Here is a 13,498-nt window from a genome sequence, read left to right as displayed (position 1 = left end):
AATAGTTATTGGTCTTAAGATTTATTTTATGATGATCTAAGCAATAAGGAGAGACCAAAATTAAAAACAAAAATTAAAAAATCACTTAGACTGGTTAATTTAAATATAGATCTATAGTGATATAGGGATTAAAATAATACATTTTCTATGTTCAATATCTTATAAAATAAAAAATTTATTTATATTTTTTATGTTTGCTAATTTTGTTTATATTTAAATTTTAAAATATTTACATTAAATAATAAGCAAAGTATCTATTAATTTACATTATTGTTGTTAATTTTAAAAAGTATGTTTAATGCAATATAACACAATTAAAAAAATAAATATCAGTGCTGTAAAATTTACTTTGTATTTTAAAATTTTTTAAATATTTTTTTTTTGAAATTGACTTTGAAACTAAATAATTAACAGCTATAAAATATGCTATTTAAGATGGGATATGAACTACTTAATATAGATATTTATCATATATATTAAATTGATAAAATTAATTTTTAAATATATATAGGTTTATGAAGTCAAAAAAACAGTAGATAAATCAAATAAATAAATTAAAATAACTATTCATGTTATTTTTTTACCTAGAATATTGATATATATGATATATCATTCCAAAATATCCTAAATTAGAGATCTAAATATCATCAAAATTTTTTAGATTATTTAAATAATTATTTATTTTAAGTTAACTGAATTCAATTTAAAAGAAAATAAGGATGAAGTATATATACAACAGATCATCTTATTTTAACAGCTGAATAGTTAATTAATATAAAAAAATTTTCTAGATGGAAGATCGCTAACACCTTATTTAAAAATTATCATAATCTTTATTTAATATTGAGTATGAAATTACAAATTTAATAAAAACATATTATATTCTATTTATTTTTCAAATATTTTTATATTTGTTAATTCTATCTTCATCATTTACTAATTATCATCAAAATATTTTAAAGATAACTAATCTTTTTGATTTAAGACACTTACTTTTTACTTTCAATTTTTCTGATGGATTGATTTAATTTAATCTTTTAATATAAATAAATCTTACTAATCAAAATTAACTAGAATTATATGTTTAAATTATATATTATATTTTCAATTTGTAAATAAAATAAACTCAACTTGATTAAATAAAGAAAAATAAATCAAAAAAAGCTAATAAATTAATTAAAACAGTTTTATTTATTTTTCAAAAACCAAAACAAATAACAGTTTGTTTTTACTAGAGATTAAGTGCCAAATTTTATAGATTAGTGAACTTTGCTAAAGTAAAACCTAAGCCTAATGCACCAACAGGACCAATTTAATTTTCACTTTTTAAATATTGAAGAAAAAATATATAATTTATTTATTAGCTATTCAGAAGGAAAAAATGAAGAAAAAATATTAAATAATAAGAAATTAATTAATTAAAAATAAATCAAAACATGAAAATATGAATGACTTAAATTAAGTACTAAAAATAACAAAAGCAGAATAAAGAAAAAAATAAATCAAATAAAAACCTAAATAAATTAATAAAAAGACTTTTATTTATTTCAATTCGTTTTTAAATGCAAAAATATCAAAATCCCAAACAAATAAGTAATAAAAAATAAATCAAAATAAAAATTGAAAATTAAAAAATGATAGAATTAAATTAAAAAAGAAAGAAAGAAAAATAGCACATTAAAAAGAAACAAAATCTAATAAAAAGTTAATAAGAAAATTAAAGAGTTTATTGTTATAAATTCATTATTATATTAAAAAATATAATAATCCAAAACTAATAAACTGTTTTTACTCAACATGAAGTGCCAAATTTGAGAGATTAGATTACTATGATAAAACGAAACCTAACCCTGATGCTCCTTCTTGTCCAATAAAATTGCAACTTTTTAAATATTGAAGAAAAAATACATAATTAATAAGTTATTTGGAAGGAAGAAATGAAGAAAAAATAAGATATAATAAGAAATTAATTAAGTAATAATCAAAGTAAAAGTAGAAAATAAAAAAATGATGAATGAGTTAAAGATCATCAAAAAAACACAAGCAGAATATAAAATAAAAATAAATCAAATAAATTTAATAAAAAGAGTTTTTTGTTTTAAATTCATTTTTATGTTAAAAAATATCAAAATCCAAAAGTAATAAACTATTTTTACCCTAGATCAAGTGTCAAATTTGAAAGATTAGTGCACTTTGCTAAAGTAAAATTAAAGCTTAATCCACCTATTCCATCAATATTATTGTAACTTTTGTAATATTGTAGAAAATATATTTAATAAATTAGTTATTTTTATGGGAATAGTAGAGAAATAATAAAAACGATAATAAGAAATTAACTAATTAATAATAAAAAAATAATTTTAAACAAAATGAAAAAATGTATGAGTTAAATTAAGAAAGAAAAAATATATATACTATTAGAATAAAAAAAAAAGAAAAATAATTAAATAAAAAAGCTAATAATTAAGTAATGAATAATGTTTTATTATTTTAAATTCATTTTTATATTAAATAAAACAAATAAAATATTTTTACCTAAGTTTAAGTGTCAAATTTGAGAGATTAGTGCACTTTCCAAAAGTAGAACATATTAAGTTCGATGCACCAATTGCACCAATTTAATTATAACTTTTTAAATATTTTAGATAATTTATATAATAAATTAGTTAGTAAGAAGGAAATAATAAATAAAAAATATGAAATAATAAGAAATGAATTCTTTAATGATCAAATAAAATGTTGGAAATAAAATTATGAATGATTTAAATTAAGAAAGAAAAAAATATACTCAAGCAAAATAAAAAATAAAAGTAAATCAAATAAAAAAGCTAATAAATAAATTAAAAGAGTTTAATTGTTATTAATTCATTTTTATTTTTAAAATGTCAAAATCCAAAACAAATAAAGTGTTTTTACCTAAGATCAAGTGTTAAATCTGAGAGATTAATGCACCTTGCTAAAGCAGAACTTAAGTCTGATGCACCTTTATCGCCAATTAAATTTGAACTTTTTGTTATTGAAGACAAAATATATTAGTAAATGTTAGTTAGATACAAGGAAAAAATGAAGAAAAAATAGAATTTTATAAAATAGAATTGAATAAAATAGAAATTAATTAATTAATTAATAATCAAATCTAAAGTTTAAAATCAAAGAATGATAAAAATTTAAATGAAGAAATAAAGAAAAACACCAGCTCGATAAAAAGATAAATAAATAAAATAAATAACTAATAAACTAATAAATTAAAACTGTTTTATAGTTATAAATTCATTTTATATTAAAAAATATCAATTCCAGAACAAATAAACTAATTTTACTATAGGATTAGAGTCAAATTTAAGAGATTAGTGCTGATTGCTAAAGCAGAGCCTAAGGCTGAAACATCTTCATCATACATTTTATTTTCGCTTTTTAAATATTGAAGAGAATATAAATTATTATTTAATTATTTTGTTGAAGGAAAGAAAATTGAAGAAAAAATATGAAATAATAAAAATAAAATAATCAATAATCAAATCAAACATTCAATATCAAAAGATGATAAATAAGTTAAGTAAAATTAAATAAAAAATCAATAGCATTAAAAAAAGAAAAATAAATCAAATAAGCGATAAATTAATTAAAAAATCTTTATTGTTTTAAATTTATTTTTATGTTAAAAAATATCAAAATCCTGTTTTTACTTAAGTCCAAGTGTCAAATTTGAGAGATTTTTGCACTTTGCTAATGATGTACCTAAGCCTGAAGCACCAATTGCACCAATTCTATTGTAGCTTTTTAAATATTGAAGAAAATATATTTAATAAATTAGTTTGCTAGTAGAAAAAATAAAGAAATAAATAATATGAATTTTAATTAATAGTCAAAGTAAAAGTTTAAAATAAAAAAATGGATGAGTGAAATAAAGAAAGAAAGAAAGAAAGAAAGAAAGAAAAAATAAACATAAGTCAGATAACTAATAAATTAATTAACTAAAATATTTTCATTGTTTTAAATTCATTTTTATTTTAAAAATTAAAAAAATAAAAAATAATTATTTTTTACCATAGATTAAGTGTAAAATTTGAGAGATTAGAGCATTTTTCTAAAGCTGTACCTAACACTAATGCACATTTTTCATCAATTAAATTTGCTCTTTTTAAATATTGAAGAAAATATATGTAATTAACTAGTTAGAAAGAAGGGAAAAAATAAGAAAACATATAAAATAATGAATCAATTAATAATCAAAAAAGTTGAAAATTAAAAGATTGATGAGTTAAGTTAAGAAATAAAAAGAGAAAACAAGCACAATAAATAAATAAGAAAAATAAATAAAATAAAAGAATTTTATGTTTTAAATACATTTTTTATTATGAAAATATATCAAAATCCAAAAAAAATAGACTATTTTTATTTTTACGTAAGATCAAGTGTCAAATTTGTGAGATTAGTGCAGTTTGCTAAAGCAGAAGCTAAGTCTGATGTACCTCTTTCACCAATTTAATCATTACTTTTTAAGCATTGAAGAAAATACAAAAAATTAATCAATCAGAAAGAAGGAAAATAAGAAAAAACATGAAATAATAAGATATGAATTAATTAGAAATAAAAGTAAAAGTAAAAAGCTAAAAATAAGTTAAAATAATTTAAAAAATATTTTTATAACTTAAAATTAATTAATATATGATAATATCTATGAGAAAAATAATAGTGTTAATAACTTGAAAATTAAATGTAAAAAAGATTAATAATTTTAACAACAATAAATTAAATATACGAAAGATTAAAAACTAGTATTGAGTAAGATTAGAGCGAAGAGTTTAAACACTTTTTTTATTAATAAAATAAATTTAAAGAATATTTATAAAAAAATAATAAAATAATTACATCGTTTAAATTCATAAAGATTTTCTTTTTTAACATTGATTTATTTTTTCAAAATTTTGAATAGAAATTAATTTATCAAATTTTATTTGATTATAAATACATTCAAATATTAATTTAGCCTTATTTTGAATATATAGGGGTACCAAAAAAAATGCAATATGAACTTATCAAGAAAATCAAGTGAGATAATTTATTCTATTTATTAAAAAATTATTTAAGTTGGTATTAAATGTAATTATTTGGTGGATGCAATCTATATATATACTTAAATAAAACTTACTTGCAAAAAAAAATCTAATGTGATTAGAGAATAATTACAGATATTAAATATTCCTATAATTACATATCTAAAACAGAAAAATCTACTTATAAACACTATTTTTATAAAATTTAAGGACATTAATTAATTACTAGAATTTTTTCAAATATGACTAACTGGTCATCTCTAATTCCTACTATATTTTTAAGTATTAATTTTAAATACAAATATTAAGATTAAATAATTAATTTTAAATTAATTTTTCTGTGATATCCCTTCATAAAACCAAATTTATAAATTAATATTTGATAATTAATTATAAAATTTTATTTGTTCTTTTTCCATATATAAATAATTAATTAAATTCCAAAAATTGCTATTCAATATTTTTGAAAAAAAAAATAAATGATATAATAGATTAAAAATTATAACAAATTAGAAGAAGTAATTATTAACTTTTTTATTAATATCCTTTAAATTTATATATATTAATAAAAAAAGTTTTTAAACTCTTCACTTTTATCTCATTAGGTTATTAATATTGATCTGACGTATATTTTATTAATTAATATTATTTTTATTAAAACAAAAATTATTTAGCTATCTTAAAGTAATTTTCATTTCAATTTTTAATTACTTATAATTCATTTTTTATTATTTGATATTTTTTCTTTATTTTTTGCTATTAAAACTTACACTTAACAAAAGCAGTTTATTTGTTTTAGGATTGTAATATTTTTAATAATGAAAGTTAATTTAAAACATTAAAGCACTTTTACTTTATTTAATTTATTTTCCTTTTTCTTTTTTGTTTGATTTCTTATTTTTTCATTCTTTGTTAATTTTACTAATTATTAATTAATCTTATCATTTCATATTTTTTCTTCATTTTTTCATTCTAATTAAAAATTTAATGATTTTTTTTCTTCTTCAATATTTAAAAAGTGGCTATTAAATTGGTGCAATGGGTGCATCAAACATAGGTTCTGCTATAGCAAATTGCATTAATCTCTCAAATTTAACACTTGAACTTTAGTAAAAACAGTTTATTTATTTTGGATTATGATATATTTTTAATTATAAAAACTAATTTAAAACAATTAAACTTTTTCTTTTTCTTTTTATTGTGCTTGCTTTTTTTTTTCTTTTTTAATTTAACTCATCTTTTTATTTTCAACTTTTTCTTTTATTATTAATTAATTAATTAATCTTATTATTTCATATTTTTTCTTCATTTTTTCCTTCTAATTCACTATTAAATGATATATTTTTTCTTCAATATTTAAAAAGTAACAATTAAATTGGTGACCAAGGTGTATCAGGTTTAGGTTCTGGTTTAGCAAATTGCATCAATCTCTCATATTTGGCACTTTCACTTGGGTAAAAACAGTTTATTTGTTTTGAATTTTGAATTTTTGCTTTTATTATTAGTTAATTAATCTTATTATTTCATATTTTTTCTTCATTTTATCCTTCTAATTAATTATTTAATGATATATTTTTTCTTCAATATTTAAAAAGTCGTAATTAAATTGATACAAAGGGTGCATCAGACTTAGTTTCTGGTTTAGCAAATTGCATTAATCTCTCAAATTTGGTACTTAACCTTGGGTAAAAACAGTTTATTTATTTTGAATTGTGATATATTATATTTTTAATTATAAAAACTAATTTAAAACAATAAAACTTTTTCTTTTTCTTTTTATTGTGCTTGCTTTTTTTTTCTTTTTTCTTTTTTAATTTAATTCATCTTTTTATTTTGAACTTTTGCTTTAATTATTAATTAATCAAATTATTTCATATTTTTTCTTCATTTTTTCTTTCTAATTAACTATTTAATGATATATTTTTTCTTCAATATTTAAAAAGTTGCAATTTTATTGGTGATGAAGGTGCATCAAGATTAGGTTATGATTTAGCAAATTGCATTAATCTCTCAAATTTGACACTTATCCTTGAGTAAAAACAGTTTATTTATTTTGGATTGTGATATTTTTAATTATAAAAACTAATTTAAAACAATAAAGCTCTATTTTCTTTTTGTTTTTATTGTGCTTGCTTTTTTTGTTTTTTCATTGTTAATTTAACTCATCATTTTATTTTTAATTTTTGCTTTTATTATTAATTAATCTTACTATTTTATATTATTTCTTCATTTTTTCCTTCTAATTAACTATTTAATGATATATTTTTTCTTCAATATTTAAAAAGTGGAAATTAAATTGGCGAGGTAGGTGCATCAGGTTTAGGTTCTGGTTTAGTAAATTGCATTAATCTCTCAAATTTGGCACTTCACCTTTAGTAAAAACAGTTTATTTATTTTGGATTGTGATATTTTGAATTATAAAAACTAATTAAAAACAATAAAGCTCTTTTTTCTTTTTCTTTTTATTGTGCTTGCTTTTTTTTGTTCTTTCTTTGTTAATTTAACTCATCACATTTTTTTCAACTTTTGCTTTTATCGTTTATTAATTAATCTTACTATTTCATATTTTTTCCTTCTAATTAACTATCTAAAGATATATTTTTTCTTCAATATATAAAAAGTCGAAATTAAATTGGTGATGAAGGTGCATCAGGCTTAGGTTTTGGTTTAGCAAACTGCATTAATCTCTCAAATTTGGAACTTCATTTTAAGTAATAACAGTTTATTTATTTTGGATTGTGATATATATTTAATTTTTAAAATTAATTTAAAACAATAAAGCTCTTTTTTCTTTTTTTTTCTTGTGCTTACTTTTTTTTTTTCTTACTTTGTTAATTTAACTCACCATTTTATTTTCAACTTTTGCTTTAATTATTAATTAATTAATCTTATTATTTCATATTTTTTCTTCATTTTTTCATTCTAATTAACTATTTAATGATATATTTTTTCTTCAATATTTAAAAAGTGACAATTTAATTGGTGTAATGGGTGCATCAGGCTTAGGTTCTGGTTTAGCAAATTGCATTAATCTCTCAAATTTGACACTTGAACTTTAGTAAAAACAGTTTATTTATTTTGGATTGTGATATTTTAAATTATAAAAACTAATTAAAAACAATAAAGCTCTTTTTTCTTTTTCTTTTTATTGTGCTTGCTTTTTTTTCTTCTTTCTTCGTTTATTTAACTTAACATTTTATTTTTAACCTTTGATTTTATTATTAATTAATTAATCTTATCATTTCATATTTTTTCTACATTTTTTCCTTCTAAGTAACTATTTAATGACGTATTTTTTCTTCAATATTTAAAAAGTTACAATTAAATTTATGATGAAGGTGTATCAAGCTTAGGTTCTGCTTTAGCAAATTGCATTAATCTCTCTAATTTGACACTTATCCTTGAGTAAAAACAGTTTATTTGTTTTGGATTGTGATATTTTTAATTATAAAAACTAATTTAAAACAATTTTTTCCTTTTCTTTTTATTGTGATTGCTCATTTTTTTCTTTTTTCTTTTTTAAATTTAACTAATCATTTTATTTTCAACTTTTGCTTTTATTATTAATTAATCTTTCTTATTATTTCATATTTTTTCTTCATTTTTTACTTCTAATTAACTATTTAATGATATATTTTTTCATCAATATTTAAAAAGTTACAATGAAATTACAAGTGAAGGTGCATCAGGCTTAGGTTCTGGTTTAGCAAACTGCATTAATCTCTCAAATTTGACACTTCGCTTTTAGTAAAAACAGTTTATTTATTTTGGATTGTGATATATTTTTATTTATAAAAACTAATTTAAAACAATAAAGCTCTTTTTTCTTTTTCTTTTTATTTTTATTGTGCTCTCTTTTTTTTTGTTCTTTATTTGTTAATTTAACTCATCATTTTATTTTCAACCTTTGATTTTATTCTTAATAAATTAATCTTATTATTTCATATTTTTTCTACATTTTTTCCTTCTAATTAACTATTTAATGATGTATTTTTTCTTTGATATTTAAAAAGTGGCAATTTAATTGGTGATAAAGGTGCTTCAAGCTTAGGTTTTGCTTTAGCAAATTGTATTAATCTCTCAAATTTGACACTTTACCTTGCGTAAAAAGAGTTTAATTATTTTTGATTGTGAAATTTTTAAAAATTAATTTAAAACATTTTTCTATTTATTTTACTTGCTTTTTTTTTGTTCATTCTTTAACATTTATTTATCAACTTTTGCTTTTATCATTAATTAATTTATTAATCTTATTATTTAATACTTTTTCTTAATTTTTTCTTTCTAATTAACTATTTAATGATATATTTTTTCTTCAATATTTAAAAAGTTACAATTACATTTTTTATGAAGGTGCATTAGGCTTAGTTTCTGGTTTAGCAAATTGCATTAATCTCTCAAATTTGACACTTGAACTTTGGTAAAAACAGTTTATTTATTTTGGATTATGATATTTTAAACTATAAAAATGAATTTAAAACAAAAAAAACCCTTTGACTTTACTTGATAGCTTTTGTTTGACTTATTTTTTTTATCTTTTTTATTTCACTAATTTTATTTTATTTATTAATTTAAGTTGTAATTTTTAATTTAAAAATTTATTCTATTTTGATATTTATTTAAAATTTACACCAATTTATTGTAAAATTTTTAGCTCAATGAATGAATCATAAGAATTATAAGTAATAAGCAAGTGTCTTAAATCAAAAAGATTAGTTGTCTTTAAACAAATATGATGATAAACAAATGGTGAACAAAGGAAGAATAAATATGAAATGTTTGAATAAAATAATATTTTATAATTTAATATTTTGAAATTGTTTTTTTAACCTAAATATAAATAGATAGATTTTATATTTATAAATATCGTTCATATTTTAGTAAGTTAATAAAATAAATTAATTCATCTTAAGCAAACCCTCCGATTTCTCCAAAAATGATCAAATAATTTGAAACTTTTAGTGTTATATTATATCTTATCAAATTATATAAATGACAAGCTTGTATATGCCAGTTATATTGTAATTTTAAATATTATCCATCAATCATATTGGTAAGATAGTTGCTGTTAGGATTTTTCTTATATCACCAAATTTAGGATTTTTATGTTTTGAATTTTTTAGGATTAATCCTAATAAAGTATTAACGTGAAAAATCCTAATAGCATATAATAAGAAAATTATAATAATTTGAAAAAAATTCCTTTAATGATAAAATTTTTTTTGAAATTTAAAAAATATTGGTGTTAATTAAAGAAGGCCTAAAGTATATTTATTAATTTAAATAAATTAAAGAGCATATAATAAACATTCATAATTATTAATTTAGTTTTTAAAGGTATATAATATGAATTATATTTTAGAAATATTTAATTTAATATTTTTAATAATTTGTTTATAATTCACAAATTTAATAAGTTTTTCATTAAAATAATTATTATAACTATTAGATATTTCTAATTTCATTAGGGACTTTATTTAAGGCTTTTACAAAATCATTATAATTAAAACTTTTTCTTTAGCCTGGGTTATAATCATCATCGAAAGGATCCTAAATGGATATGTGTTTATCTCCATTTTTATACTTATTTAAGTCACCTCTTATTTTTAATATATTAGGTCTTATAGTTATAATTATTTTATCCTCATTATTTTTTGAATTCATATATAAAATAGTCTAACAAAACTCAATGAGATCAACAAATAATTTATGTAAAGGTGTTTATTCTAATTTTTAATAATATTTATCTTCTATTAATTTTTATTTGATCTTTTGCTTATTAGATTCGAAGCTTGTATATGTTTTGAGTTTCACATTTTAGAGATTACAGTATGTAGATATCATGGTAAAAAGAGGTGTAAATTAAAAATATTGATAATCCTATATGCTCCATATATAACCATTTGTAATAAAGTAATAAATAACAATATTAAGCAAGGCATAAGAAGTTAGCTTATATTTATCTTTGATTTTAGCGTTATCAGCCCAAATTTTAAATAACACAGAAAGCACTTTAATTTTTATATGTATATTTAAGTAAGTATAAAATAGATGTGAATTTAAAATTCCTAGTTTATTCTCATAGATAATATCGATTTTATAACCTGTTTTCTTATGTGTGAGATTTATAAAAGGGATCCTTATATATTAATTGATCACTGTTTCAATTTCAAATTCATCACTCAATTTAGTTTTAACAACTGATGAGATGAAATATAAAATACTTCTATATTTAATTTCAATATTTTCAAATTCAAGTATTACATCGATATCTGAGTTATTTTTTAAGCTTGTTCCTTGCAGAAAAGAGCCAAATAAGTAAGCTTTTAAAACTACTTTATCAGAAAATTTATTTGCAGCTGATCTATATATAACATTCAGAACATAATTCAGCATAGTTATCATATCCTTCTTCTTTTTTTATTCTAAAATTCTTTACTTGTATATTTCATACATTTAAAAATCTATTTGATCCGAATTTTATTATACTCTCAAAATTTCATCTGAATCTACAAGTATATAATCTAGATTTGCAATTATTATTTTTGGGTTGTATTTATGAGTTGCTTATCCATCAATCATTGAATCAAATATTTTTTAATCTGCTTCCTAGAGGCCTTGCATTCTAATTTTAGATATTGCTTATTTCTTTATAAAAAAAAAATTTTATTATATTAAAAAGTAAAGCTTAAAATAAAAATTTTACCTCTGGTTTAACCTAAAAAATTAGGCTTTCCTACTCTCTAATAGTTTAGTCAAGATCTTAATTAAAATTATTGGTAGGTTTTATCTAATTAAGCATATTGCTTGATAATTAATTATTTTTAGAAAGAGTGTTGCTATTCTATTCATTCTGAATAAAATTATTTTATTGGCTTTTATAATTTTATTATTAGAAATTTTAATACAGATTATTTTAACTTGCTTAATTAGTAGGTATCTGAGGTTATATCTAATTAATTATATTGCCTGATAATTAATTGTTTTTGGAATGAGAGTTGTTTTATTCATTCTGAAAAATATTATTTTGTTGGGTTGAATACTTTTATTTTTAGAAACTTTAATATTGATTATTTTAAATTGTTTGATTAGTAGGTATCTGAGGTTATATCTAATTAATCATATTGCCTGATAATTAATTATTTTTAGAAAGAAAGTTATTATTCTATTCATTCTGAAAAATATTATTTTATTGGGTTGAATACCTTTATTATTAGAAACTTTATTATTGATTATTTTAAATTGCTTAATTAGTATGTATGTGATATGGATGTGGTAGGTTTTAAGAATTTACCTATTGCTTTTGTAATTAAACATTAAATTCTTAATATTAATAATTATTCAATTACTAATTATCAAATTGATTTACATTTTAAGCAAATCTTAAATTAAGATTCCTATTATTTTCTTAATTTTGATACTAAATTTACTTATTTAAATGATCTTATCTATTATTTGGATATATAAAGTTTCCATTATTATTTTAATTTTTGGATTAACCATTTTAATTCTTTTCTAAATAGTTATTGTTTGGAAACTATTAAATATTCTAATTAATTCTTTATGAAGAGGTTTATTGATAATTGCTAAGCTAATATTATTGCTATTCATTATTATCAATCAAATGCTATTTACTAATAATTTTATAAAAAAATAATTTAAATTCTATATTATAATACAAAAAATACTATTTATATAAAAATCAATTTACTCTATTTGTGATTGAGTAAGTTTTATTTGCTTAATATTTTCATTTACGCTTTCCTAATATACTTAAAATTTTGGAGCATCCATCTTTTTTCTGAACATTTACAACTCATTAATTATGATGTCAACAGTAGAAATAAGTAGCTCTGCAGTTTATTTTGTTAAAATTTTATTTACCTGCTTCAATTTATCAAATAAACTTTTATAATTCTCAAAAATGTTAATGTCACTTTTATTACTACAATCAATCTCCACTTATTATTTTATGATATTTTCAAAATTTTTTGAGTAATGGAAGGGAATTTTCATAACTTCAGCTATAATCTTATTTAATCTCTAAGCAAATTGAGTATCTGATTTTCTTTCATCCTCCTCTTTTGCTGCTTTAAGAAGCTCTTTTAGTATTTAGTAATACTTACTTTCGATGTTCATTTCTATGAATGATATTTTAATTTATTCAATAATTTAATTAATATTATGTATTTTGTTAGTATATTATTGATCTAATTGATATCTATCCAATATTAATAATTTTCTTTAGATATTCTATCTTTTTGTTTTAAAAATCACAATAAAATTATAAAATAGTTTTATTTTTTAAAAATAAATTTTCATGTAAAATCTTACTTAAAATATAGAAACAAACAAACATAATTATTTTTAAATCTTTGAAATATCTAGACATTATTAGTTTAAAAAAAATTAATAAAAAGTTTAGCAATAAATTAAATAAA

The 13,498-nt window shown here is 18.8% G+C and overlaps 4 protein-coding genes across 4 annotated transcripts; 2 read left to right on the top strand and 2 right to left on the bottom strand. All coding sequences in view use genetic code 6, as the record gives it.

Annotated features, from left to right (window-relative positions):
• Positions 1-946: 946 nt before the first annotated feature.
• On the bottom strand, positions 947-4,908 carry TTHERM_001394333 (cyclic nucleotide-binding domain protein; the record flags this gene model as incomplete). Its single annotated transcript, XM_012800594.1, has 12 exons — positions 947-1,034; positions 1,233-1,322; positions 1,793-1,882; positions 2,157-2,246; positions 2,536-2,628; positions 2,917-3,006; positions 3,321-3,410; positions 3,687-3,776; positions 4,048-4,137; positions 4,406-4,495; positions 4,763-4,812; positions 4,873-4,908. 12 exons carry the CDS (start codon positions 4,906-4,908, stop codon positions 947-949), a joined length of 987 nt encoding a protein of 328 aa, XP_012656048.1.
• A 628-nt stretch (positions 4,909-5,536) lies between these two features.
• On the top strand, positions 5,537-5,947 carry TTHERM_001394325 (transmembrane protein, putative; the record flags this gene model as incomplete). The annotated part of the gene is made up of 2 exons (XM_012800593.1): positions 5,537-5,575; positions 5,633-5,947. 2 exons carry the CDS (start codon positions 5,537-5,539, stop codon positions 5,945-5,947), a joined length of 354 nt encoding a protein of 117 aa, XP_012656047.1.
• Positions 5,948-6,095: 148 nt separating this feature from the next.
• TTHERM_001394317 (hypothetical protein) lies at positions 6,096-8,835 on the top strand (the record flags this gene model as incomplete). Its single annotated transcript, XM_012800592.1, has 9 exons — positions 6,096-6,166; positions 6,422-6,511; positions 6,653-6,742; positions 7,001-7,090; positions 7,343-7,432; positions 7,679-7,768; positions 8,026-8,115; positions 8,373-8,462; positions 8,715-8,835. The coding sequence occupies 9 exons, from the start codon at positions 6,096-6,098 to the stop codon at positions 8,833-8,835; spliced, it is 822 nt and encodes a 273-aa protein (XP_012656046.1).
• A 1,643-nt stretch (positions 8,836-10,478) lies between these two features.
• TTHERM_01394310 (nucleotidyltransferase domain protein) lies at positions 10,479-13,225 on the bottom strand (the record flags this gene model as incomplete). The annotated part of the gene is made up of 3 exons (XM_001029623.3): positions 10,479-11,705; positions 11,764-12,691; positions 12,769-13,225. Coding segments are annotated over 3 exons (2,610 nt in total), but the record flags the coding sequence as incomplete, so codon positions are not given.
• Between the last annotated feature and the right edge of the window lie 273 nt (positions 13,226-13,498).

Source organism: Tetrahymena thermophila (genome assembly GCF_000189635.1).
Source record: "Tetrahymena thermophila SB210 genomic scaffold scf_8254058, whole genome shotgun sequence".
NCBI lineage: Eukaryota > Ciliophora > Oligohymenophorea > Hymenostomatida > Tetrahymenidae > Tetrahymena > Tetrahymena thermophila.
The sequence above is the reverse complement of the archived record's forward strand: the minus strand, read 5'-3'. Positions and strand labels throughout refer to the sequence as shown.